Source organism: Apteryx rowi, unplaced genomic scaffold (genome assembly GCF_003343035.1).
Source record: "Apteryx rowi isolate R43461 unplaced genomic scaffold, aptRow1 scaffold_177, whole genome shotgun sequence".
Classification (NCBI taxonomy): domain Eukaryota; kingdom Metazoa; phylum Chordata; class Aves; order Apterygiformes; family Apterygidae; genus Apteryx; species Apteryx rowi.
This window is the reverse complement of record NW_020448052.1, coordinates 1,561,891-1,587,850: the sequence shown is the minus strand read 5'-3', so window position 1 is coordinate 1,587,850 and position 25,960 is coordinate 1,561,891. Positions and strand designations below refer to the sequence as shown.

General features: G+C 39.5%; 1 protein-coding gene across 2 annotated transcripts in view; it reads left to right on the top strand.

The window, feature by feature from the left end:
* VGLL4 (vestigial like family member 4) overlaps positions 1 to 25,960 on the top strand; it is a 95,934-nt gene that overhangs the window by 50,214 nt on the left and 19,760 nt on the right. For both annotated transcript variants that reach the window (XM_026061180.1, XM_026061179.1), the window contains one exon: positions 18,545 to 18,734. In XM_026061180.1, the coding sequence (XP_025916965.1) occupies positions 18,545 to 18,734 (190 nt within the window). The remainder of the gene's footprint in view (positions 1 to 18,544; positions 18,735 to 25,960) is intronic.

Genomic DNA, 25,960 nt, shown 5'->3' with positions numbered 1-25,960 from the left:
CAGGGACTTGTTGACTCAGCATCTTGATGTTGATTTTTAACCTGAATACACTTGACATCCTCCTAGTAAACCTTTGCTGCCAGGTATCAACAATGGCCAGTTTAACGAGTAGTGCTTTAGCATCGTTGTTTTCTTTCTAATGAGCTCAGAGACATTGGAAAACTCAGGGGAGACTGGTGTCCTCACTGAGGTGAAAAGGCCACGAAGCAGAGCCGCTCTGTATCGGTCTGGAGTTCCCAGTGCTTCGTCTCAAATGACAAGCACTTGATCTGAGCATGTATTCAGAGGTAGAACATCTGCATCTTGTTTTGCTATGGAAACTCGCTTAACTTGAGCTCAATATTCTTTCGCTGAGAGCCATGTGTGTGAGGTAATGGCACGGAGGGCTCCCAGTTAAACAAAACAACTCTCAGGTGATCCTGCTCTTCGACTGACTCCAGGGGTAGACTAGCAAGTTGGGGCTCCTTGTTTCCAGTAGAACATGTATGAGAAGGTGCAATGTCTCCTGAAAGCTTTGTTTCATTTTGCTGTTTGTCTGAGGGAGTGTACGGATGGCTGTGTGGTGGAAGGCAGCTTTCTGTCTTCCTTCCTCTTTCTCCCATTGTCAAATGCTTTGTGTTATTGCTACATTCGCAGGGCTTGGACTGCTCTGCTGTGAAAGGTATAAAGAAATGCAATAAGATGCTAAGAAATCCCCCAGGCATGTTATGAGACTTGAAGCACTTGGAATAGTTTTGCAGGGTTCTCTGGACAGTCCCAAAGACTGGATTTTTTTAATGAAGAAAATTGGATCCAGATTTATAGAAAAACACCCCTTTTTGGTTTCAGGACAGCTTACATTAGTTAGCGGCATATTACATAATTATTTCACTGACTTCCTGTAACAATGAAGCATTACTTGGCTCCAATATTGAGCTTGCGTAGCTGTGTATTTTCTTAGGGCACTGCAAGCCATTTTGAGTATATGTATATCTTCCCAAAAAGGCCAGTTTAGATGTTGATATCAAATGCAGAGCCTGAAACAGATTCTGCTAACTTCATTTGCTTTTTAACAACATATAACATGTTTTCTTAAGTTCTAAAGAATAGTTTCCAACAGTTTTCTTTGCTGATCTTGCGTTTTACTCTGGGTTTGTAACATCAGTTTCTCCTATTAACTCCAAAGTTTGGTTTAGTTTCTAAATATATAAAATGACTTTAACACTATGCTTCTATTAAGAATTAATAAAATAATAAATGGAATAGAAATCTCCTTCATAGTGAATTAAGTGTTCTTATTAATCGTGCTGTGTAAAATTTCTGTTCAGATTGAACTTTGTAGTAATCAGTCATGTAAAGTAAGAGGAACCCAGAGTGTCCCACATTTAGAGAACATTCTGTGGGTTTTGCTCTTAAATGTCTTTTATCTTTAGGAAAAAAACAAAGAGCTACAACTTCACAGATGGGCTTTTCTTACTCATTTCCTCCTGGCATGAAGTTGGGAATATCCTTTTCAGTATTGACATCAAATTTCTGTTTATTTTCCTCATTCATCAAAGGCAAGATAGCTTTGGGTCAGATTTAAAAATTCTTTTCCTGGAGTTCTGTTGTTCTCCTCACCTTTCATACTAGTTCAGCATTTGTACTGAGAACTCAAACAAAGAGAGAAGCAGGTATGATAGTGGGTTATCCCACAACTTTCAAATGGGTAAGATAGGCAGTGCATTTTTCCCAGAGAGAAAAGGTAGTGAGGTCTGTAGCAGTGATTTGAATTCTGTGTTAATGAGCAATTTGCTTAAAGGCTGTAACTTGTTACTCACAAGTCAAATTTGTTACAGTGCCAAGTCTCTTTGGATATAAATCCAGGGATTTTAGGAGACATTGAAAAAGCTTAAATTGCTCCAGAGTTTGAACAATGCACTGTATTGTATAGAGAACTTTTATAGAAAAATGAAAAGCTTAAACAACAGTCTTCATTGTGTGGCATCTAAAATTATGAATGAAAAAGTTCATCCATATGTATTGGTTTTGCCTTTTTTAAATATCTGCTTTGCATGAAAATAGTTGTCTATTAATTTCTTCTTGAGGATTAATACAGATGGGCCTTTATATTTGATTTTGGCTGAATAGACTACAGAGTTTTAACATGCTGCATGCAGACTGTGTGCCAAGCAATTTAGCAAAGTTGTTTACACTAACAATAATCCAGCAGGACAGAGCCTATAATTCTTCGCTGATAATAACATGCGGTAGTGATGAACACAAGTTTCTGGAGGAGTGTTTACAAAAATTGTATTATACTTTTCCAGTGTTAAAGAATCATGAGTGTTTTTGGTTTTCATTTTATTTTATAGCCAGCCAATTTTTTTCTTCATCATGCAGTTTGTATCATCTCCCTCAAAATCACTTTACAAATCAGCATGTAACGATTTCTTGACACACAAAGAATCATTGTTTCCTTTCCCTTTCAATAAAACCCATAGACTTTGGTAGACGGTTGACTGTGATAGTTGACTACAGCGCTGCTAGGAGTTGTTGTACTAGCATTGTACCCAGACTGTGGATGCAGTCGTATGTACTCCATACATGCCACAATGCACAGTTTTAGTCTCCTTGAGGCAGATCTCCCTTGGTACTTCATCAAACAACTTTTTAAGAGAGAGCGAACGTTCTCACGCCTATCTCTGCAAGCTGGTGCAGTAGCGCGTGTGACTTGGTGTGTACTGGCATGTATCTTATGAGTCTTGGTGGGAAGGGAAGAGTGGCCATAGGTTGTCGTCTAGCACAAATTCAAATTTGAACAGGCAATTGAGCTCTTAATTAGAGTTTTCTCTGTCAACTTGTAAACCTCATGTTACAGATGGATGAGATTGAAAGAGTTTTATTCTTACCATCAGGAATAAATTGGCACTGCTGTTAAGATAAGGCGAGCTTGGAGCATTTTATTCATTAGGAAAAACCTCCATAACAGTTTTTCTTGTACAGCCTCAGTGAAGTTGAAGTAATGGTGTTTCTGGGACCACCACAGTATTGGTTCTTGCCAAAAAAAATCACCCAGAAATCTCAGTGAGGTGGAGAGTCTTCAAAATAGCTACTATGAAATGATCTACTAAGATACTACGTAGCTACTATAACTATCAAAGATATTACATAGTTTTAATAGGAATTTAACTATAAGTTGTGAAAATCTCAGGTGAAAAGTAGAATGAGCGTGGGGAAAAAAAGTATGAAATGCAGTTTTGAATGTTTCCTTTACCTAACTCTTATGGCACTGTTTGGTATCAGATTTTTTTATTATTATTATTAACACTGTTGTCTTTGCTGTTTTAACTTTGTTGTTATTGGTGTGAAAAAAAGAAGAACCTGTTAAAAGTAGTAGTACATGGTGAAGTCTAGCTTTTCCCTCCTAAAATTTTAAATGGCACTGTGTGCCTAGTTTTGCTTTTGTCTTTAGAGGAGAAGATCATCCACAATGCAGTGTATATTGATGGAGGTAGATATTGTTCAGAATAAAGCAGAAAGCCGGTATACCTTTTGTGGAGAGGAGGGGGGAAAAGTAGTTTTAAATAACTAATAAATGAATGCTTTCAACAGGTAAGTACTAGCTTAGTTCTGTCACAGAAACTTTGGCTCCTGTCTTGGTGTAATACACTGTTACACGAGTCTCTCTCTGATTAGTTTAAGACAGACTCATACCCCTCTCTTTGACTCCTCAGCATTTTGGACTGCTCCATGTCTACTACGAGAATCAAGCACTGTAGGATATAACTTTCCTCCTGCTCTTCCAAACTTTGTTAGCAGGTTCCAAGAAATATCTTTGCTCTCCCAGGAAAAGTTTGGAACCAGTTATGTTTAAAAAGCACTAGTTTTTCCTGGAAACCTATTAGACAGGGCAGGCATGGAAATCACTCAGCATTACACCTCCCTGGTTTACAAGGCTTAATATTTATTTCTCAGCATGCAAAAAATAGGGTTTTTTTTTCACTTGTTTGTTTATGACTAAATCTTTAAACATGAATTCTAGTTAGAAAATAAGAGAGACTTAGTAGATCAACCTATCTTTTTGCCAGCCAAGACAGGAATGGCACTGCAATAGGGGAGTATAATCCCCTATTGAAATGTTTATTATGTTTTATCCTGACGAAAATTCATAGAACAACTGTTTTGGCAATAGCCATTGTAGTTTTCATTCGGAGCCCAGCAATCCGTTGTAAAGGAAAAGTGAAAACCAAAGCTGCCAAGTGACTTTTAGGGCAGCTGTTGTCTTTTTGAGAATGATTACTTACTCATCTTACAAATGGCCCTAGTGCAGGCTGGTTGCGAGAGACGTGGCGGCAGGAGTAGTACGACCTGCAGTTCTGTTACTTAGCTGCTGACGCTTGGTGTGTTTCACTTCTGAAAGTAGATTCGGATATTTGTAAAACTTCAGAAAATGGTTGTTTTGCAGTTCCATATTATTCAGTTGGAGTTTTCCTCTGCGTGATGCATTCCTAATTTATTAAATGGCCATGTGAAGAAAATTAAAGTTGTCCAGTCAAAAGGAAACTGTTTCTATGAATCTAAATAATCTAGGAAGACCAGAAGATACCACACAGGAGTTGGCCAACTAAAATAAGACTATCCAGTTGTTCTGTTAATATCCTTTGAAAAATAATCTGTTCAAAAGCAGGAGCTTTACAAAACATATTCTTAGCTTATTAAAAGAAAAAAAAAGTAGACATGACTATGGCACCTCCTTTGTGGTGGTTTTTTACAGAACATATTAAATGGAGAGGGGTGAGGGAAGTGCTGTATGATTCATATCAGACAAGTTTGAACTCGGCCAGTTTCTTGGATTTAGTATAAATATTTATGGCATGGAAGGAGGGTTTTTTTTTTTGTTTTTTTTTTTTTTAATATGCTTCCTTGTGCTCCGGATCTTTTAGATGTCCTCCTCAGACATCTGGTGCGCATTGCTGCTTGTTTAACCCCCACCCTTCGGTTTGCATGCTGTGGCATCTCAGAGAGCTATCGCAGTCGCTCTGTGGTCAGCGTAAATTAAATCGCGCCAAAGCAGCTGGGCGAATGCTGACGCGTGCGCTTTTGCTGCCTGCGGAGGGTCCTGGAGCCAGGGCTGCAGTTAGGAGCTGAGCTCGTGGCTCGTGCCTTGCTGCAGGCATCGCACAGAGCCCTTTCCCAGAGGTGGCAAACACTGGAGATCCAGCAGGGATGTTCATGGCGTCTTGACTGGCTCCGCTTTTTTTAGCCGGAGTTGTCTCTTATCACTTTTTTGTAACAAATGTATCTGATTTTGCTTGTCAGCAAAATTTTTAAGTTATCTTACTTTAAAAATCCTCAAGATTTCTAATTTCTAAGACTGTTTGCTTGTAGTACTGTGCACTTGCCTTAACAGCTAATCTGTGAATGTACCAAGGGTGTTTTGTTTTTTTTATGGTATAGTAAATTCAACACTATACTATTTGGTTTGAAGTGTTTCTCAGTGAGGCCATTTAGAAACAAGTGTGATAACAAATGTTTTGATACTCATTGTAATGTCTTGTACTTTTTCTTGTCATTTTGAGCCTCTCTGAAGAATCCTAATCCTTGGTAAAGTGTAATTAATTCAACCTTCAGCTACACCAAGAAATAGCAAGTGTTATCCTTATTTAGAGAGGGGAGACTGAGGCAAATAGGAGTTGTAATTGATTAAGTTCATGTAAGTCGGGAGTGAAGCTGAGAGCAACATTTATAATGCCTTGATTGTAATACTTTGCCATTAAGCATTACTGTGATCTGTTAGTAACCTAAATATGCTATTACCTGTTTGCTTTGCAATGTGCAAATAAAAATTATAATTGATCAGCTAAACAGAGAAAACTTCTGATTTTGAAACTTTGGTTGACGGTACATGCACTATACCTCTGTTTCCTGGTCAGCAATTGTGGGTGGAACAGGAGCTTTCAGACTAAAATCTAGTGTGACTGTGCCTCATCTAGAGTGGATTCATGGTGGTGTCTTTTAAACCTGAGATGATGAAAGCTGTTTCACTGGAAATAGTCGAGTATTTTTAGCTTACAGAAGGGCTGAGCTCTTACAAAGAGTAGTAGGATAGAAAAGTGTTAAGTTCCCCTCTTTGAGCTGCAGGACCTCTGCAGGTCGGTGCTTTTATATTTGAGTCCTGTTGAGTTGCATAAAAGGAATGTGTCCACTAATGCTGTTAGTTAATTTTATGTTCTCTTTAGATGAAGAGTTGAAGGGGATGAGAAACTTCAATTAAATAGCTGTCCAACTGTGGCCATGCAACGTAAGACTCGTCAAAAGCCAAACTGATAACCCATTTATGACCTAAAGCAGTGCTTTGAAACCTTTTTAATTGTGTCTCACTGCCCCTGCAGTGACTGTTGGGTTTCATTAAAAACTGTCAGAGTGGTATTTAATAGAGTGCATACTTAATTGTGGAGTAGAACATCTTTAATGTCTGATGGAAGGCAGAGATCTGCAGAAGTGTGCAGGGTGTGCATTGTTCAAGTCAAATGGGGAAGGATGAGCAGAAGGACATGTGGACTGGAATTCTTTGCGGCAAGATGGCACCAATTTAATTCATAATTAACTGGGGAGTGATATCATAGTAACATGTGGTGAGAGATTTAATTCCTGGATCTTGTGGAGCTAGTCTCATATGAATGGTGGGGCACAGACACACAACTGACACTTTTTGTGACCTTCCTTTTATCAATCCATCTGCACTTCCCTTTTTTCCTGTGTTTTGTGAAGGAGCGAGAGTCAGGAATGAGCTGTTTCTGCAGCTTTGGAATAAGGAAATAAACAAGAAGTCTGGAGTTAGGTTAATAAAAGGGAGTTTCAGCCAAAGATTAGTAAGTATAGGGGGAAGGAAGATGAAGTCCTAACTGAAGGTCTTTGAGAAGGACAGCGTAACTTTGGTATTGCTCACCTATTCCAATCCTACGACTATCAAGGTAACTTCAAAAAAACAAATTTATGCTTGTGTTCTTTCAAGAGTTCTGGAAAACCTGCCCTCAGTGCCCGCAGTCTCTGCAAAATGCTGTCCAGTCAGCATGGGATTCTTGGTAGCAAACACAGTCCCTCCCTCCATCTTTCCTGCCCGAGCTTCCTCTTGGAGAGAACATTTATTACAAGTGACCCTGCAGCTTGGCCCCATAAACTACCCTCCTTCTTGTGAAATAAACTGTCCAGCTATGATTTAGACTGTGTTCCCATCTGTTCCTTAACACCATAGGGTTGTCTTTCCTTTTATCTCTTTTAATCTGACAACTTCTATCAATCTGTGTCACAGTGTAGTAGTGCTGACTCTTAGAGTGGGAAGGAGCATTAATTCAGATCCATTATCTTCAGTCTTTTGAGGAGGAAGTGAAATAATGCCCTCTGGTACCAGGTTTTTGGTAACTAGAGTCTTCTACTGGAACAGAAGTTTTCCAAGTCTTGTACTCCATGATTGCCTAAAATTTTCCTGTGGATCTCTTCATAGTGAGTTTAAATATCAATAAAATTACTTCTCTTAGTTACATGCCACGAACCCAAGGTTAAAAACTGCTGTGCTAGAGAAACAGAATTAAATTAATTTGATTCTTTTCCTCACTGTGTTTTCTGGGGGGGGGGGGGGTCTTTTGTTTCTAGGAGGGGGAGGAGGCAATCCTATAAAGAGGAATAGTAATATTTGGGATTTTTAAATGTATGTTTCTTTATACCAAAGCTGTCTTCCCTGACAAATTATATGGCAGCCTTTCCTCTCTTTTCTCATGAGGCATAATGTTTCCTGGGATTTTCTAGAAAATGAAGATTTTGCAAGTTTGGGCTTTTTAAAACACTACACGTGAGCAGCATCTGCGGAAGATTACTGGGTTGTCTCTTAGAATACCATAAAGCCGATGGGTTGAAGGATCTATATTTTTCAGTTTTGTAGGGTTTATGTTGAACTTGAAACCATTCTCTGCTGTAGTGTGAGGCACTGGCTGTCATATCTCAGTGTCCTGAGTTACTACCACCAATTACCATAAAACTCTTCAGATCTTTATATAACAAATTGGCAAGCTGACATCTCTCTTCCTCTTTTTCTACATAAATAGCATGGGCTAAAGACCATATCTTTCTTCCATCTGAATGGCTCATGTAGTTTGCTGTTGGATTCAGAGTGCTTGACTGCACTGCCCAGTTGTCATTCTTCTCTTTCCTTCCCCCTGTAAAAGGGATTTTGGAGCCCATTTTGAAGGACAAAGGGGTTTTGTTCTCTACAATGGATTCGTTGTGGGAGATGGGTTGGAATTGTTCTGACACTCTGTGGATTAAAGTTTTCAATATTCTGTCCAGCTTGGTTGAAGGGGCTCTGTGTTCCTTAAATATGTGAGTCCGTCTCAGACGGGCTGAAATCACGTAGCAGAAAAACAAAAATGAAATTGGAGTTTCTTCTGTTTTCCATTAGGCTAAATGCAATTTATTCCTTTCACCTTGGTTTAGGAAGAGATTATCATGCTGGTGTTCGTGAAGGCTGGAGCAGCTCTTGGTTGCGTGTCTGTCCATGTGCCTGTTATTAAGGCTTGCCTCCAATACCGTCTTCTGCTGTCCTTTGGCAACAGCAGCTTTTAGCATTTGATTGTTTGGCCAAACGCTATATGGGGAAAATGCAGTAACCAGGACTTCTTTGCTTTTTATGACTTTCTTTCTTTTTTTTTTTTTTTTTTCTACCAGTTTGAGGTCATTGCATGCAACTAGTGGGAATGCAGTTTGGGAACTTCTGCACTGAGCTTTGCAGGACTTGAACAAAATACAGCGTTTTAAGCAGTGACCCTACTTTTCTCCAGATCCATTCCAGAGGGAACCACCCACCCATACATGCATATTTATTACTAATATATTTTGAATGTATATGTTTTTGTGTTTGTATTTTAAATAATACCATTAATATCTTCTCTTTTTGGAGACGACTCTGGGGAAAAATAAAATGAGATTGAAAGAAACATTGCTTAAAAGTGCAATATCAGATTTTGCTCTTCTTTTAGAAAGCTTATTTTTATTGATGCTATGAATTTTTGCACATGAAGCAAAGGAGAATAATGTGACAAAAGGTGTCTGGAGCATGTTTATAGTAAACTATTATGAAATCATGCAGTGTATCTCAAAATATTCTCTAATTCCAAAAAGAATATATTTTTTAACCTTTGCGTAGCACCTTTTCCTTCCAATGCTCAGGGAAAATACAGTGCATGATATATTGTGTATTTAATTTTAATATGAACACATTACAAATAAACTTCTTTAATTTAATGTTTGAAAAATGGTTAATTTAGAAGACCCTGACTATACTTGTCTCCATGAAGGGCATGGACTACGCAGCACAACAGTCTAGAGTTTAATATATGTAACAGGATCTTATCTATCCTAGCATTACTAAAAAGTTTAAAGCAAACCAAGGTGCATAATCTGTTGTAAACTCATATCTCTCATCTCTGCATTCTGTGTTCTATGATATTTAATCAATTCATAATTTTTAAGTATGGCAGAACAGTGGAAAGGTGGGCATTATGCCCCAGGAAAACCAAACTATTAGGCAGAGCTTAGACAGATACATCAGGATAAAGTTGTACATTTCTGGCTGAAAGTAAGAACATGTGCATTAAGATCTTGATGTATATAGGCAAAGATAAAAAGGGAGAACTTTACTGTTCTTAGACTCATTTTTAAGAACATGAAGTATCAACCTGAACATGTGTTGAGCTGAACATGTGTTGATTCAGATCTGAAAATCTACATGCCTGTCCACTAATAAACACAATATTAAAGAACAAAAAGGCAGCAAATGCTTCTCTGTCTGCTTAGGAGGAATTACTCAGGTTTGTGTTTTCAAAAACTGAACTTCTTTGTCTCTCTTTTTCATTGCATGAAATTGCATGGTTACAAGATATTATTTAGGATGTTGAAATACTGCTTAAGCACCTTTTTTTTTTTTCTGTTGTGACCTTGCTGTGACTTGGATTTACTTTTGAAATAGATGGCAAGTTTTCTAGCTTTGATTGTTTCTCCTGAAAGCCAGGCTAGTCTTTGATCAGTTCTGCTTTCCTGTCTTTTATGTTACCCAGTAAGTCATTCAGCTGAGTGACAAAAGAAAGAACACCTGTATCTAGAAACCACCATCATTCTGAATATGTTGACTAACAATGATATTTCATTTGCAATTTTTACTGATAGTGTTTTACACTACATTTTTAATAAAAATCTTATTATCACGTTGAAAAAATGTCATGTGTAGTCAAACTTTTAATCTGGCAACTTTTAAAATCTGCAGATCAGAAATGTGAAAGTTTGTCATATAATAGTTTTGCAAATAAATTATACTGAATCTTAATGACATGTTTCTTGCTTAAACTTTGCATGGTTGTAGTTTTAATGCATATTCTGGACTTATTTTCTCTATTAGGAATTACTGTACCAATCAACATGGTCTTCATTTCCCACTTGCTCAAGTGCATGTTCCCCAAAAGCATTCAGACCAGGTTACAAGGTGAAAATGAGATGGAGAGTCTTATCTTAAACCACCAGAACTGGTGGAAATTCACCTCTTTGCTTGGGTCTAGTCCACAGAGACTAGCCTGGACTCTTACTAGAGGTTTAAACTACTGATTTAAGCTACCTAGCTCTGAAATGGGCCCTTTGAAAGAGCTAAATGACTGAATATCAGTGTTACTCTACATATAAATACACACACACATGCACAGACACAAACACGCACATGCACAAAGTGTATATATATAATTTTATACTATAAAATTATATATAAAAATGTATATAATATAATGAAATTTTTATATATGCATGCACACGCACATGCTATACTACTATACTACATGTTACATAGAGAGATACACCAGTACTTCTCATAGTACTTACAATGCAGTATATTTTGCCAAGGAATTAAATGGGGCCTGCCTCTTTTTGCTGACCAGGGAATACTAATGTCATGTTCTCTAAGGAAATACAAGAAAGTGAAATTTACTGTTTTCTGTAGAAAATGTACACGATACTTCTCCTCATGTCCTCCTCTCTCTCTTTTGCACCTTTCCTGTCTGGTGTGCCCTTGTTGGGTCATGCTATTCTGCACCAAATAAGGGTAATCTACAATCTCCTACATGGCAAATACAGTGATTGGTCTGAGAGTTTTAACAGTTCTGCCTTCATTAGCTTATTCTGCAAAGTGTTACTTGTGGGTTTTAAAGTATGCTCAAGACTGCTTATATTGGGCTGTTAGTTTGTGCTCTTTGACCCTGTTTCCTTTAGGCACTACTATATAGATTATCATGACTTTGACTGGAACAAGGATGGTACCCGTCTGAACCATGCTGACACAGGATTAGCCTGAGCGTAAGGCTGTGTCGGTGTAGGACAGTGCGCTGTTTTGTAGTTGCTTGCAATCTTGCCTGCCTCGCAGGTATTGCTCAGCAGGGCTGGCCGGTCCCTGTGTCCTACTGTGCTGGTGCCAGTGGCGCTTTCTGCACCTGGGCTTATGGTAGCTGTGCTTAGTGCAGCAGCTTGCCTTTTACGTGAGCCTCTAAAACATCGAGAAAAGATGTAATGATAACTTGTATTAGTTTAGTTAGTTTAATTTTAGTTGATTTGAAATGTTTCATGTATGCTTTTCTTGGAGAAGTTGGCAAAGAGGCTAAGAAAGGACCGTTCTTTAGGAATAATCTTGCTTTCTGAGCCAAAAAAGAATTTCAGTCTTTAGCTGAGGGAAATCCTTCTTTGACGTTGAGAGTAACAAGTGTTGTGGAGGTTATTGGCACTGTTTATTTGGAGACTAGTTGAATTTAGCTTTGACTGCATTTCAATCTTGTCTGCAAGCTAATGGGAATTTTTTATTTATTTATTTTTTAAGCTGTAGATTGCCTGAATTCATGTACTGTAAGCAGAAAAAAGCTCAGAGAGGTGTTGCAAGAGTTAGCTAAATGGGGTGTTATCTTAAAGGGAGATGTTCAAATTTATCGCGTAGTCTCATGCTCTACAGTTAAACTTATGCCTGAGCCCACTGTTGGGTTGGAAGGCAACAGAGCCCCACCGTCAGGATTGCTGAGGTGTGAAAACTGAGATTTGCCGTAGGGACTGAGCATACTGGAGGATAGCGTTACGGCATTAGGAAGCTCTGCCAGACTGGAGCCTTAGAATTGTTCCATCCCGCTTCCTTTCGGCCTGTCTGCTGCCCTTCTTTCCATACCATCAACTTCTTGCATACTTACCAAGATATGTTTTTACTTTTTTTTTTTTTTTTTTCCTCAACACCTAAAATGTGCTAAAAGGAAACTCCTTTAGTAGCTACCTGGTTAGCAGTGAAGAGTATATCAGCTGGAGTTGGAGCAGTCAGGAGAGACTTTTTACTTGTCTTATGTTTATAAAGTAGTTTGTAGAATTGAAACAGTTACCCGTATAAGTCAATTTAAGTACCGGGAGAATGCCTACGCTATTTCGTACAGCCGAGGTATTGCAATATGATGAGAGAGAATGTGAGATGATGTAATCAGTTTTTCAAACTACACTAGAATAAGCAATTACAGTTAGGTTTGGCCGGGCAATTTTAGAAATTTTCTGCCTGTCACAACATAGGGTTTTCTATGGAATAGAGCATTTTCAAGGCCTATCAAGCTGGACTCTGCGGTAGCCTGTGCTACTCGGCTCAGAATAGCAATATGTGAGGTTTGGGGGGTTTTGTTTGTTTGTTTTTTTGAAAGAGTCCTCCAGCAAGCATGCCTGCCATCTGCAAGTGGTATCCTTGTACCTAAATCCTGGCTCCTTTCTTTCTGCAGTGTTTTGACCCAAAGGGGAGGAAAAAGTGGGTGGAGGTGAGTGAGTGCAGAAGTCACTATTTTATGTTCTTGTTTGCAATGTCAAGCATAATGCGTCCCTTATTGGCAGGCTCGGTCAGGTGGAGGAGCCAGAACAGACTATTCGATTTAAACACTGTGTTTTGTTTTTGGCCATGGGTTTCTGGCACACATCTCTGCACAGTGGTGGCCAGAGCTTGGTTCCAGGAGTAAGTGCTTTTCATATGTTTGTAAATGGATGAGAACAGGATTTTGCCAATTTTTCTGTAAATGTGTATGTGACTTTTTGGGTCCCTAAATTCCCTTTTTGTTATCTTGCAAGAAAGTTGGTGAGGTCTGATATCAAATATGTGTATTGGCAAGTTTGCTACTGAAAGAACTCTATCGCCTATAATAAAAAAGTTTTTCCAAGGTCTTAGTTTCATAGCAGCATTTTATGATTAGACTGTTTTCATTAATACTAATTTTTTGTTGTTCCTGTAGTTTGCTGTTTTGTTATGTTCTCCAGGTGGGCATAGTTTTATATACTACAAGGCAAATAGGGACTACTGTGACTTCCTTTATAGCATTTGGCAGGGTACTTCCCAGAATGGATTCTTGTTTAAATCTTTTATCAAAATTACAGTCCAGAAATAAAATAGTGATGAGAAATGATCTTTTACGTAAAGAATTTTTTTGTTTTAGGGGGAGTTTATAGAAGTTTTCAGCAATTACATAATTAATATAATTTGTGACTGTTTCTTAGGATATCTTTTATCATGGAACAAAGATTTACTACTGAGGAATCTGAAGGGATTCATTCATTTTCTTTGTTCATACAAGTGAAGTAAATCTGTATAAAAATTATGGGCTTTTAAGATTGTCTGTAGTCTAAATATTTGATGCAGATTTAATTTTGGGGGAATTTCACAATTTCAGGGATATCACTTTTCTTACAATGTATACCATGCTGTGAAGTATTACCAAAGCTAGTGAGTTGACAGCACCAATAAGTTAATTCTGTGATAGTATATTGTGGGTTTTTTTATTGTTTTAATAGCTTGTTTTGATAACTGTTGAATTCATAAATTGAAGCGCATTCCCTGCTTGGTATGTGGTATTTCAAATCATGTGATTTTTGTCCATGAATTGGAATTTTAATGTCATTTATCCTGATTTATGTTGGCACAGACTGACTTGTGTGTTTGAGATAGTAGAAGCAAAACATGCAATAGTTTATAAATCCTTTCGTTTGCATTTTAATCTCATCATGATTGTTAGAATCTAGGGAGGGAGCATAAAAAGTTTTATTTTAGAGTATCCTTTTCACATATATAGCTTTTGTAAATGTCTTGGCTTTTCAAAAGAAGTGTTTCATGTGTCATGAGGGCTACATTTTGATCTTGGATTAGTAGAGAAAACCACTCTTGAAAATCTGTTCATGTACTGTTGGTTCTGGGGAATGTCTGGACCTAAGAACACGAGGCAACTTCTTTTAGTAATGAGAGCTTGTCTGCGTGGAGATACTGGAAAAAGTAATTAAAGGTGTAAAGTCTGTTTAAACACTAATGCTGGTGATTTTATTAATAGAGTGGCCTGCAGTCACAGCAATTTAACCAAAGCCCTTAAAGCTAAGGACCCTGTCGATAGACAACACAACCGATGACTTTTTTGCAAAGTTAATAAGGGTGTTAGGAATTTTACTGCTGCGGGCAAATCTGCTCGTTGGAGGCAGAGCAGAGAGAGAGAAAGGAAGAGGGGCAGCGCTCAAGTTTTATTTCAGCCTGTCTTAAGGCCTGTATCATGTAAATCTTCAGTTGGAAAGATGAAGCCTTTTACTTCTGGGTTGTAATTAATGCTCATTTTATGGATTAATGATAGCCAGCAGGAGAGAGGAAATTGGGAGGGGGAATAGGATATGGTAGCCGCGTCTGAGTGCAGCCCATACTGAGTTGCTGGGTCAGGGAGAAAGAAAGCTAGTGGCCAAAATAGCGTTTTTTTTTTTTCCAGTCTTGGTGACTCCTGGAGTTCTCAGACATATTTTAAGACTTCTCTGGTGTCTTGCTGTCAAATCCACACTTGTAAAAACATGACTTTTGCTGTTGTGATGTTTGTATTGTATGAACATTTCAGTAGGGACGCAGATACTGCTGACTGAACTGCAAGAGAAACACAAATAATGTTAAAGATCCAGTGTTTACAGAGAACTATCTTGGTGGTATATGTGTCTGAAGAGAGACATGCTGTTTCTGCAAACATATAGTTTAATTTACATGTGATAATTTGAATTGCTTTCAGTTTAGGCTCATAAGTGGCTAAAACGAAGAACATGCTTGCGGACTGCCTGGACTTCTGTCAGCTGAGTGTATTCCCGCAGTCCTGGTAGATGGGCAGACAGTACGTCACGGTGTCTCCATTTAGCTTGTCTGTGCTTTATCGTGTTGCCCAACAGTTTTAACTAAAAAAAAAAAAAAAAAAAGGCGCGAGAGCATGCGCACGACGAGTAGGAATAGTGCTGCGGAGACCTGTTAGGAAGGAGCAGATACAGAGTGCCTTGGAGCAGCTGCTGCTTGAAACCAGGAGAAGTACTACGAGAGGCCCAATAAATGTGTTTGCTATCTGTGCTCTCAGGGGCAGGGCAGGCAAGCCTTTGCAGTAATGAATTTTGAAGGCTGGAGTATGGACTTGGGGAATTTTATAAAATACAGTTGTTTTATCAGAGTGTTGCCTTGCCAGCTGTGTGATCCGAGTCTGGTTGCCATGGAGCGTGGTCAGATGGGGGAGACACATCTAGTCAGTAAAACAGCATTTTGTTTGGTAGACTCTGCTGTGGTTTCTCTCTGTCTGGTTTAAATTCAAGTTTGGTAAGCAGGAAAGCAGTGGGAAATGAAGAAGTCTTATTTATTTAAACATAAAGCAATTTCAGCCCTAATCAGCCATACAGGCCACATGAGAACTTGTGATGCAGTACAAATACAGTAATACGTATATGCAGTTTATCCCCAGCAACAGTGCAGGGATATCTTCCCTGTGACCTTACCCTGTTACATGCACTCTTCTGCTTGCCCTGTGCCCGCGGGGTGGGCTACAGCAGACGCTGAGGACTGGCCGCTCGCGCCTTTTCCCGCGAAGGCGCTCAGCGTCTCCCAGCCCGTCCGCTCAGGGCTCGGCTGTGTACGAGCTCTTACTGCCCTACCCCCGGGCAGCCCTGCCCCAGTCGTCATTAAGCTGAAGTTGGGGTAATTTGATTGATTTTGGCCCTGTGATGCTACAGGTGAAAACACCAGAACTGCCAAACATACCCGAAGGCCTCGGCGTACCCTGCATAATCACCGTGTCCCTTTACAATACGGGAAGCGCCTTACAAAAATGGAGGCGCTTTCATTAGGAGCCATTCCTTGCTTGCTAAATTTCATTAAAATGGGTTTCTTTATTTCCAGCATAAGTCAGCAATAGTATTTTTGCCAGACTTTGCACTCAATGTTAATTTATAAATGCTGTTGTTACCATACATATAATTAAAAAAAAAAAAATGGGGGGGGGGGGAAGAAAATCCCAACAAGGTAATTGCACAATATGAAGCTCATAGCTATTGACTGGGGAAAGGGAGAAGTTTCTAGCTTGCTTGCTAGACTGTGTTTAGAGACTTTGTCTTGTGCAAGCACCAGAGTCCGCTTTACATGGGTATTTAGCCTGGCTGCGTTCTAGTCGGGAATTGCTCAGGAGGAATCCGTGGGAGCTGGGTGCCTGCAGAGCGCTTGGGACTCAGCGTCTGCGTCCTCAGAAGTAATTGGAGGGGCTGCAGAGGGAGGAGGCGTGAGGGCCTGTCAGTGGAATGAGAGTAGCACAAACCTTCCCTGATGAAAGGTTTATCCTTAGGCATTGATATTAATTTATTTTTCAAAGACAGAAATGAGGGAGATTCCTCATCGAGAGAACTTGGTACGTTGTGATTTGCTTCTAAAGTCGAATTAAGTTTGTGCAAGAATATGAGCACAACGTAGGCGGAGGTCTCTACTGGCAAAATACAAAGGTGAAAAAAATAGAGTTTTTATGGATATGACAGTTATTTCAAATGACAGGTCTTCATCTTGATACAAGGTTCTTGTGACATTAGAGTGCTTGGAGGGGGGGATTACCCTGTAACATTTTGCTTGAAACAACAGGAAGGTGTCTGGGTGTCTGTCTTGGAGCATCTGCAGCAGAGCCCAGTTTTTACTCTTTAGAGCTGAAATGGAAAGTTCCAGTTTAGATTTGGTGCCAGAGTCTTTAATAGAAATCCTGACTTGTGGTGTATTATAGGTCACTGTATATTTGCTAGTTTATATTATGCTGACTAAATTGGCAAAATGTTTATTTTTACTGGTAAACATTCAGGAGGTTTTCTCCTCACTCATTCTTTTTCCAACAAAATAGTATTTGTCATGTGTGGAATTAGGGCAGCGTTCTATAAATCAGCAGCCTCGGTGATGGTGTGAAATGTGTGGTGGCATACAAAGATTTCCTTTCTCAGGTACCTCAGGGCTGTAGATGGAGTTAACTTTATCCTAATTTTAGTTCCGAAAATTACGGCTATGTAGAAAACAAAATTCTTTGGCAGTATAGGAAAAATACAAATTTTAAAATCTAACAGAAGTGGCTATTTTGGGGACGTTACCAGAAAAGGTAACACTGATAATTTAGCTGGTCTCCAAGCCCCTTATAAAGTTTCAAAAGTAAATTATTAACATCTTCAAATCTCTGTGAAGCCTAAATAGACTGTAGCTGTAAGGATGTTTCAGTGGAGTCCATAACTGTTGGTGAAGGGTAGCACTGTCCTTTGGGCTATAGCAGCAGTCAGACGTTAAAATGAAATGAGAGAAGTACTACGGTCAAATTTTAATGCATATTTAGTAACAATATTTGAATGTGTTCATATAGGAGCTAATTGTTTCATTTCTAAAATTATTTATACATAACTCCTGCATGCTGTGAATGGCATTTTCTGCCAAGTGTTAGACTGTATAAAATGTATGATCTACTCAGTGTGCTGCCAGTCTGCCTGGTCAAAAATTATCTTTCTTAGAATTGAAGTTTTATGACTGTAGTGCTGAAGAAATGTGTTCTTTTGTTCATTGCTACAAACATAGTGTAAAAGCATAGAGAGGGACATTTAAGGACAAATTTACACTTGCATCAGCAAGTTCCAGTTTTTTCCTTGATTTTTACCTTGCGTGGTTATATACCAGACATGCTTGTTTTGGACAGCTTTTTATACAAGGAAGGAATAATTTAAGAATTTCAAAGTTTATTCAGTTTTATATCTTGAGTATTTGGCATAAATGTGAACTGTAGTCCTGGAATTTAAAACCACAGCCATAAGAAAGGGAACAAAGCGTATTTCATTGTGAACAGTCATGCTTTGCAGAATGAGGTAAGGCAAGTTCAGTGTTAGAATGGCAGCTGGTAAGAAGGAATGCTTCTGAATTAAAAAAAAAAACTATTAGGAAGATGTTTTAGCTCAACCTTTTAACTCATCTGGGATGAGTTGACCCTTCTTGCATTACCTTTTTTCAACTGTTACTGTATTCCAGCACAAAGCACTGAGATAGAGCTTATGATTCCTTATTTAGCTCACAGCCATGTCTTAAATGTGCCTGCACACCTGGCATAGCACGTCTTTTTACTCTTTGAATATTTTTTCTGTAAAAATGTTTTTAAAAAGCATGCTGTTTTACCTGTTTTCCCTGCCATCTTCATTCTTGCTTGTCTTCTTCCTGTAGGTGAAGCAGCTCTAAGAGGCGAGCCCAGAATGCAGTCTCTTCCAGTATCCTCTGCTCTAACCAACCATCGAACAGGCCCTCCTCCTATCAGCCCCAACAAGAGAAAGCTCAGCATGGACCAAGGGGATGATGAGCTAGACTGTGAAAATGAACATGTTTCTAAAATGAGTCGAATATTCAATCCGCATCTGTAAGTGTCTTGTTTTTAATACCCATGACTCATAGAAACTAGTGATATCCTCTACATCTCTGTGTGGGCTAAAAACCATATTGTACGTCAGACTTCGGGCTAGACTCTTCCTTTGTTCTAGTGTGTATGGAAGATCTGCACAAAGGCTGGCATAATTAGATAGGTGGCTTTTTGCTTTGTTTTGTTTTTGTACAACAGCAAGTAACAGGAATTAGCCTGACTCAACTATTTATAGCAAAACATTTATACTCACCTTGCAATTTGTAAAATACTGGGGTTTTTGTTCTTTGTAATCTGCTCCTTTCACATCTCCAGACCCTGAGCACTTTGTACTCTGCTGACTGAGGGTGGGGAAGCAAAAGGAGGAGAAACAGAAGTGCTTTGCATTTTTCTGAGGCCGGGAGATTGAGAGCCAGCTGCTCTGTAGTCTGCCTTGACAACTGGGCAAGCTGCAGTTGTTGCTAAACATTATTTATACTATTGCGCTCCAGCTCTCACAGTTGGATGTGGAATTTTTCGTACAGGTAAGGTGTTGATGAGTTAGGTGCATGTGTTGGGTAATCATCAGATGCCATTCTTGCTGTGTTCTCATTCCTGGGAATGCAGGTCTGGTTGGCATGAAGTGCAGCCTGGAGAATTCCTTTCATTCCTGACTGGAGGAAGTGATCGGAGCGGTTCAGCAGTCCGGGGTAGCTTGATAGCTGTACGCTGCTCCCTGCTGCCTCAGCTCGCACAGCCCTCTGCATTCCTCACATTCCACTCTGCTGTGGACTGTTGTGTTCAGTCATAAGATGCGGACAGAGGTATTTATCCTCAAATAAATCACTGTAGTGTTAGTCAGAGGCTGGGCCTGTAGTCTGCAGTCTTGGAATTTGTTACAAATCAGGAATTCAGCACTGAAGTAATGCAAAGCAATAAAAGCTCACAGGCAGAGAGAGACTTACCTTTCTCTTTCTCCTAAAAACTTAACTATTCATAGCCTTTCCTTGGCGCTGAAAATGCTGGTATTGGAAAGAACCACATGGCATTTTTCTATGGCAATATGTGACACAACTGAGCAATTTTATGGCATTTTTGAATTATTATGTAACTTTGTGAAAGGTATGATTTTTAAAACTTCGTATGCTAGTGATGAAATAAAGCACAGCTGGCAGTAACATACGCTATGACCCTTTATACATTGGAGGCCATAAATATATTGAAGACTGAACCAACAGACCCACATGCAACCAAAGTTCAAAACTAAAAGATACAGACAGTTATTTCACATGACCCCTTAGATATATATTTAGAGAGTCTGGTCTTTTCCAGTGATGCATTTTTACTCAATAGACAGATTCTTTCCATGATTTTGTATATGAAATGTGCATGTTTTCTTCTTATAATAAGAAGCACTGATTATCTGCATAATGTTCATGTGATACGACTTAATCTATTTCAATTAAACCATGAGGTTCAGATGAATCATAATCTAACATAGCACACACTAGGCCATCTTTTTTTCTGCTTTATTTGCAAAGTTTGATCTGGCTGAAAATATTCAGCGTCTGGAACTGAATATTACAAAAACGCAAGCATTTCAGATGCATCAGAAAAGCTCACAAATGCCCTCTGGATTTTACTCCATCATCCCCCACATTACTTATTCTAATGTTTTTCAGATTTTCCCTCTTTTTATGATTATGAGATTGCGGTTTAACAATAGAAGTATATTATTCCAACTTTGTAGAACTGTCCTAAAAATTTTGTATTGGAGGTGGGAAATGTGTGTTGTAGAAACCTGATCTGTTTGCACTGAAGAAAAGACATGAAATCTGGGGAAAGAAACATTCCAGGGAACACAATAATGGCAGTCGCATTGCAGTAACTTGGAGGTACTAGAAGCGCTAGTTTGGTAACATTTAACTTAGAAAACCAAATCCAGAAGAGAAGCCCTTGTTACTGATACACTGTATTGTAGAGACTAGATGGCATGATACCTTTGGAGACAGCAAAGACACTGCCATTAACATGGCAATAAATTTAAAATTAGTTTCTTTCAGGTCTAATAGAACAATTAAAAAAAAAAAAAGCACACCTTTGGAGTTAAAATGCAAAACATTGTGTGTATCACAAAATAGGGCCCTCTGATGCACTAATTTTGTGTTACAGCAATGTTTTTAAAGTTGGTAAACATGTGCTAAACTTTTTTTTGTAGGCCTTGATCGCAGTATCCAAGTATTGTGGCTGTCTTTGGGTAGCTAATGCAAATATGCGTGCAGCTCTGCCTCTCAGAATTGGCATGCGATGATTTAAGCATATTTATGATGTGGACTGTAAAGATGAGGTTTTAGTGGCCGTGCATTTTGAGCCTTTCAGGAGACACAGTCCCCTGAAAGCATAGGAGGAGAGAGTTGGTGATACAAAAACTGTTCTAGGCATAACTGCCTCGAGCAGTACTACAGACTGCAGCTCTGTGCTACGGAGCAGGGTTTAAATCCCTGCTCCTCCTGCTGAAGGCCTTCCCTTACTGTGAATGGGCAGAACGGACAGATCTTTTCCATTTGAACGTCAGTGCTTGGAAGACAGAAATCTTTGTAACCGGGAGCATCTCTTGCTCAGACATTTGGGTCTGTGTTTGTCTCAGTGGAATTGCGAATCAGTTGTATATTTGTCCTCTTATAACCAACATATTGTGGGTGAAAACATAACTAAATAGGACAATAATCGTGCACTGTCGTTCATTATAAATTAGTAGAACGTTTTAATAGCGATTTGGTGCTAACTTATAGGTAACAGTACACTAGTGTCTCAATCACTGGGCATCAGATTGGGAAGGAATCCCTTTAAATGCTTGGGATGTTTTGTTAGATATTGAAGGCCACCAGCATTTTGTTTTGGAATTGAATGCTTGGAGATATTCCCTGCTCTGGTGTAACTCCCTGCTGCATTAAAGTATCTTTTTTGATTAGGTTCTTTCAGTGCTGTACTCAGGTATGTTTATTTTAGCATGGAAAAACACAGCTACTGGGCTTTGGAGTAGAGTGCATCAACTGTCCTGGCAATCCTGCTGTGTTTTCTAAGATGTGTCCTGGAATTCCCATGCACAGAACAAATGTATCAAAGGCTCAGTCTTTCAGAGGAACTAATTCTCTGCTTTATGATGATGAAATAGGCTTTGAGACCTTGCAGATTCAGTTTTAAAAATCTGTATGTGGAACTGCTTTACTTAGTTCTGGCGGTGTACTGGACTCTATTGATACAGCTCCTGTATTTATGTGTTTATAGAGGTTAGACCCATAAACTCTCCTCTTGGGAAAAAGGAATACCCTCCACTCCCACTGCAGTTTAAAACCTTTCTGGCAGTGTCCTGTGCTTCTTACTATGCATTGCAATATAAAATCCCTTTAGTTGCATTTCACACTTTCTTTTTTATCTCTCAAATGTTTTGCTTAAAATGCATTTGCTAAGTGTATAATCTTGCTGAATTAAAGTGTGCTTTGTACCATACTTTATTTTTGATGCTATGTAAAGGAGAAGCTAGTTTATTTTAAACATCATGTTGGAACATGTTTTTGTTTTCATGTGACTTCACTAAAAATTCACCTTCATCTACAGAAGAGTAATTAGGAACCTGATTTATGTAAGAATTACAAGAGCTCCGTGTATGGGTGCAGTGGCTGGAGAGCTATACCCGTCCTTCTTAACGAATGAAGCTTCTTTGTTCTATTTCCAAGGTATACCTAGTATTTCATGGTAACTCCTGTGTAAAATTAACTGTAACTGGGTATTGTGATGTGAGTGTAATGTGAATGAAGTGTGGTGTACCTTTAAGTAAAGGTCTCAAGCCTGACCTATGTTATGTGGGTTTCTTGTTTGTCAGGCTGGAGGCATTTTCTCATTTTCACAGTTCAGCTGAAAACAAAGGCCTCCTTATCCTTGCAGGCAGCTCTTAAGAGCTGACATCAGCCTTTTCCCAGCAGGCATCATTTCTGCCTTAAGAGTCCTTGCAGGGAACTGAGAAGCCTGATAACAATTTCTTCTCATGGCATTTTGTTTGCCAAGTAGCAAATAAAATGATTAAATGCCAAGAGCACAAAAAACTTTTTTTAAAAAATGACACTGGTCTGTTTTTACTTCTCTGATTTTTACTAGGAACTAGCAAGTATGTGACTTTTAACTGCATTTGTACAAGGGGCAGTTAAGGCTGGCACTTTATAGATGTGGTGTAGCTATTTTAAAAATAGTTTGCATGTTAGCAAATTGTGGGATCAAATCACTATATTTAATGTTAAAGTGAACTGATGTCACTGACATCTCCCAAAGTATTCAGATTTTGTACTATTAGTAAAATTATATATGAAACTGGCCATCTGAATTTATATTGGAGGAGACTAATATTTTTGTTAGCTTGTAGGCTGAAAGTTAGTGTTTTGGGTTTGGAACTGTGTAGAGATACAGTGCTATGAATGGTATATTTTCCTCTCAATCTCTTGGTCACAATTCTTGTTTAGTTTGGTAGCATTAGGTTTGCAGTGGAAATTAATTTCTATATTAAAATCATCTCATGGCCAGAAGATGCAGCATTTAAATACATGTTTGAAGAATAATCATCTCTTGATTTGCATGACCTAATTTGCCTTATTCTTGTAATAAAAGACAAAGGTCTGTGCATGAATAAGATATATTAATCTGCATTGTGTAAGGTGATGTTTAGTTTTGGACATAACCAAGCAAACCCAGACAGTTCAGTTTCAAATTCTGGGTTGTGCCTTTCACTTTTGTTATACTGAAGAATCATGGCAAATCTGGTTCATAAAACTAGGTTAGATTCCTGGAGTTTGGAAGTTGCCTTGTATATCATAAGTTTCTCACTCAGACTATCCATGGCGTTTGCTCACTTTAATGATACTGTAGTAGAAATTACCTTGGCACCATATTTTTAATCTGTGTTAAACTGTCCTGAAAGTTACCTGGACTTGAAGATGCTGGAACCGTATAATAATTCTGTTTGGAAGGGACTTCAGGAGGTCTTCTCGTCCAGCCTCATGCTCGAAGCCGGCTCAGCTGGGCCCTCTTCAAGCTTGCTGTCTGGTAGGAGCTCAAAGCAAGGAATCTTGAGTAAGATCTGAAGTAGTCAATGGACGACACCCCTCATTACCGAGGAGGACCTTCTCACCTTCCTCCTCGCTGCTCCCTGCCCCCTGCCGAGAACGCGGGGTTCAGATGTTCCACAGGAACTCGGATCCCCATTCTGGCAGAGGCCGGGCCCCCGCGAGGGCTGGAAAAGATTTAGAACTAGGCCATAGAGGTAACGTGGGAATTTTCAGAAATGTTCTTTGCTGCTAACTACTTTTTTTTTTTTTTTTTTAAAGTTGTGGCTCCAAACTTCATGTGGTATTAAGAAATATGTTTACACTGTCATTTCATTGTGACAAATTGGAATTAAAAAGAAATCCAATGTACACACACAACTCAGAACTCCCAAAATGCATCTCGTTTGCTCACAGGCATCTTTGCTAAAAGTTATCTTGGCATGAATGTGCCTTTGCAGTATTTTAGGATTAACCTAGTGTTTTCAAAGGGATCCTGTTGAAGCTGAAATTCTCTGTATTTCTAGAAGAACTGTTATAACATGGCTCTTGCTATGTAATTCTTTGTGTTAATGTAATCAACAAGTTTCAAACTGCTTTCCTAAAATTTTTCTATTTTCTTAACGCAAATCAGTCACTACACAGACTTCTCGGATTGTTTCTAACAAATGTAGATTAAATTGAACCTTCAGAAACTGACTTGTAAAGTCTAATGTCTCTGAGTTAATATTTAACAGTATCTGAATTTACAGAAGTTGTTATCCGAGTGAGAATTTCAGAAAGTACTCAAGTGCCTTTCAGCTCTGGCAGCTAGTCATGCCCCCGTGAAATGCTTGTTATGGACAGTTTCAGGACTGAAAATTGATTGATAACATATCAATATTTAGCAGAAAGACCTGATCCATTCAAAATTTGGGTATATGTTTAAGTTCTTAACCAGACAGTGTTAGTTCAGGTCTCTCCCTTTGCAAATGGGAATGTTCTGCTCGCTACCTCCAGAATGTTCCTTCTGTGTGAAGTGCTCCACTTTCCTTTTCCTTCTGTGGACATTTGTATGTGAAGTCCGCAAGCAACCTTGCGAGGTAAAGAAGCTGTGTTGCCGGCGCGCACGCAGGGAATAGCCCACTCGCCTGGGGCGCGCAGAAACAGGACGCGAGCCCCGGGGCTCTCGTGCTGGCTCCTTGCTCCAGGGGCCATTCTGCCCTTTCACAAGGGGGAAACTCTACAGTGCAGAAGTTATCGGGCATCTGCACTGGGGGGAAACGCAACACCAGTCCAAGGGTACCATACCGAAGCAAGAAGCAAGAAAAGAACCAGTATACATTTAAAAACATACTCTAGATATATATCCTAAACATATGGAAACAAAAGTTTAATCTCACTTCTTTTTATTTAACCGTTTTCCCAGATGTTTCCTGCAGTTTGACAGATGTACCGTTTACTAGAAAGTTGCACTCTTGAGAATTACAGTGTTATGGACACGGTTGCTATAGACAATGACTGTGTAAGGGTAAGATTTGGAATAAAATGTTACATTTCTAGTTGAATACTACATTTTTTTCCCCCCAGACTGAAAATGCTGGACGGGACAGTCTGCTTTCATTTTCTCTCATGCTGTAATGTGCTACAAAAACATACTAACTGCCTTTAACTCATTCCTGCAAAATTGCTGAGTGCTGACTCCTACTAAATGGCAGTGCTGAAAGGTGAAAAGCATTACTCTGGCTATTCCTAACCAGCCGGCAGCCCTCTGTACAATCCAAATAAGCACTTTAATTAGCAGCCGGTATTTTTGTCGTCCTCCCCCCCCCCCCCCCAATCTTTTGGTACCTAGTCTGAAACAGCATACGAAGAAGGGAGGGCGAAGGCGGCGGGCAGGCCGTAGTTAGCGTATTACAGCACTGCTAGCGTGATGTTAACGTTTCCCCAGAAACGGTTTGGGGGAGAAACCCGATGAATTTAAGGCCCGCTCTAGCCGCCCTTTGGAAGCCCCAGGCGGCGGCGGCGGGGGCGCGGGGCCGGGCGCGGAGCGGAGCGGGGCCGCGGAGCGGAGCGGGGCCGCGGCGGGGACTCTTAGCGCGACGAGGCGGCCGGCGCCTGCTCCGCGCCGCGGCCGCTCGCCAAGTTTGAGAGGCCCCGGGCTGGCTCGTGGGA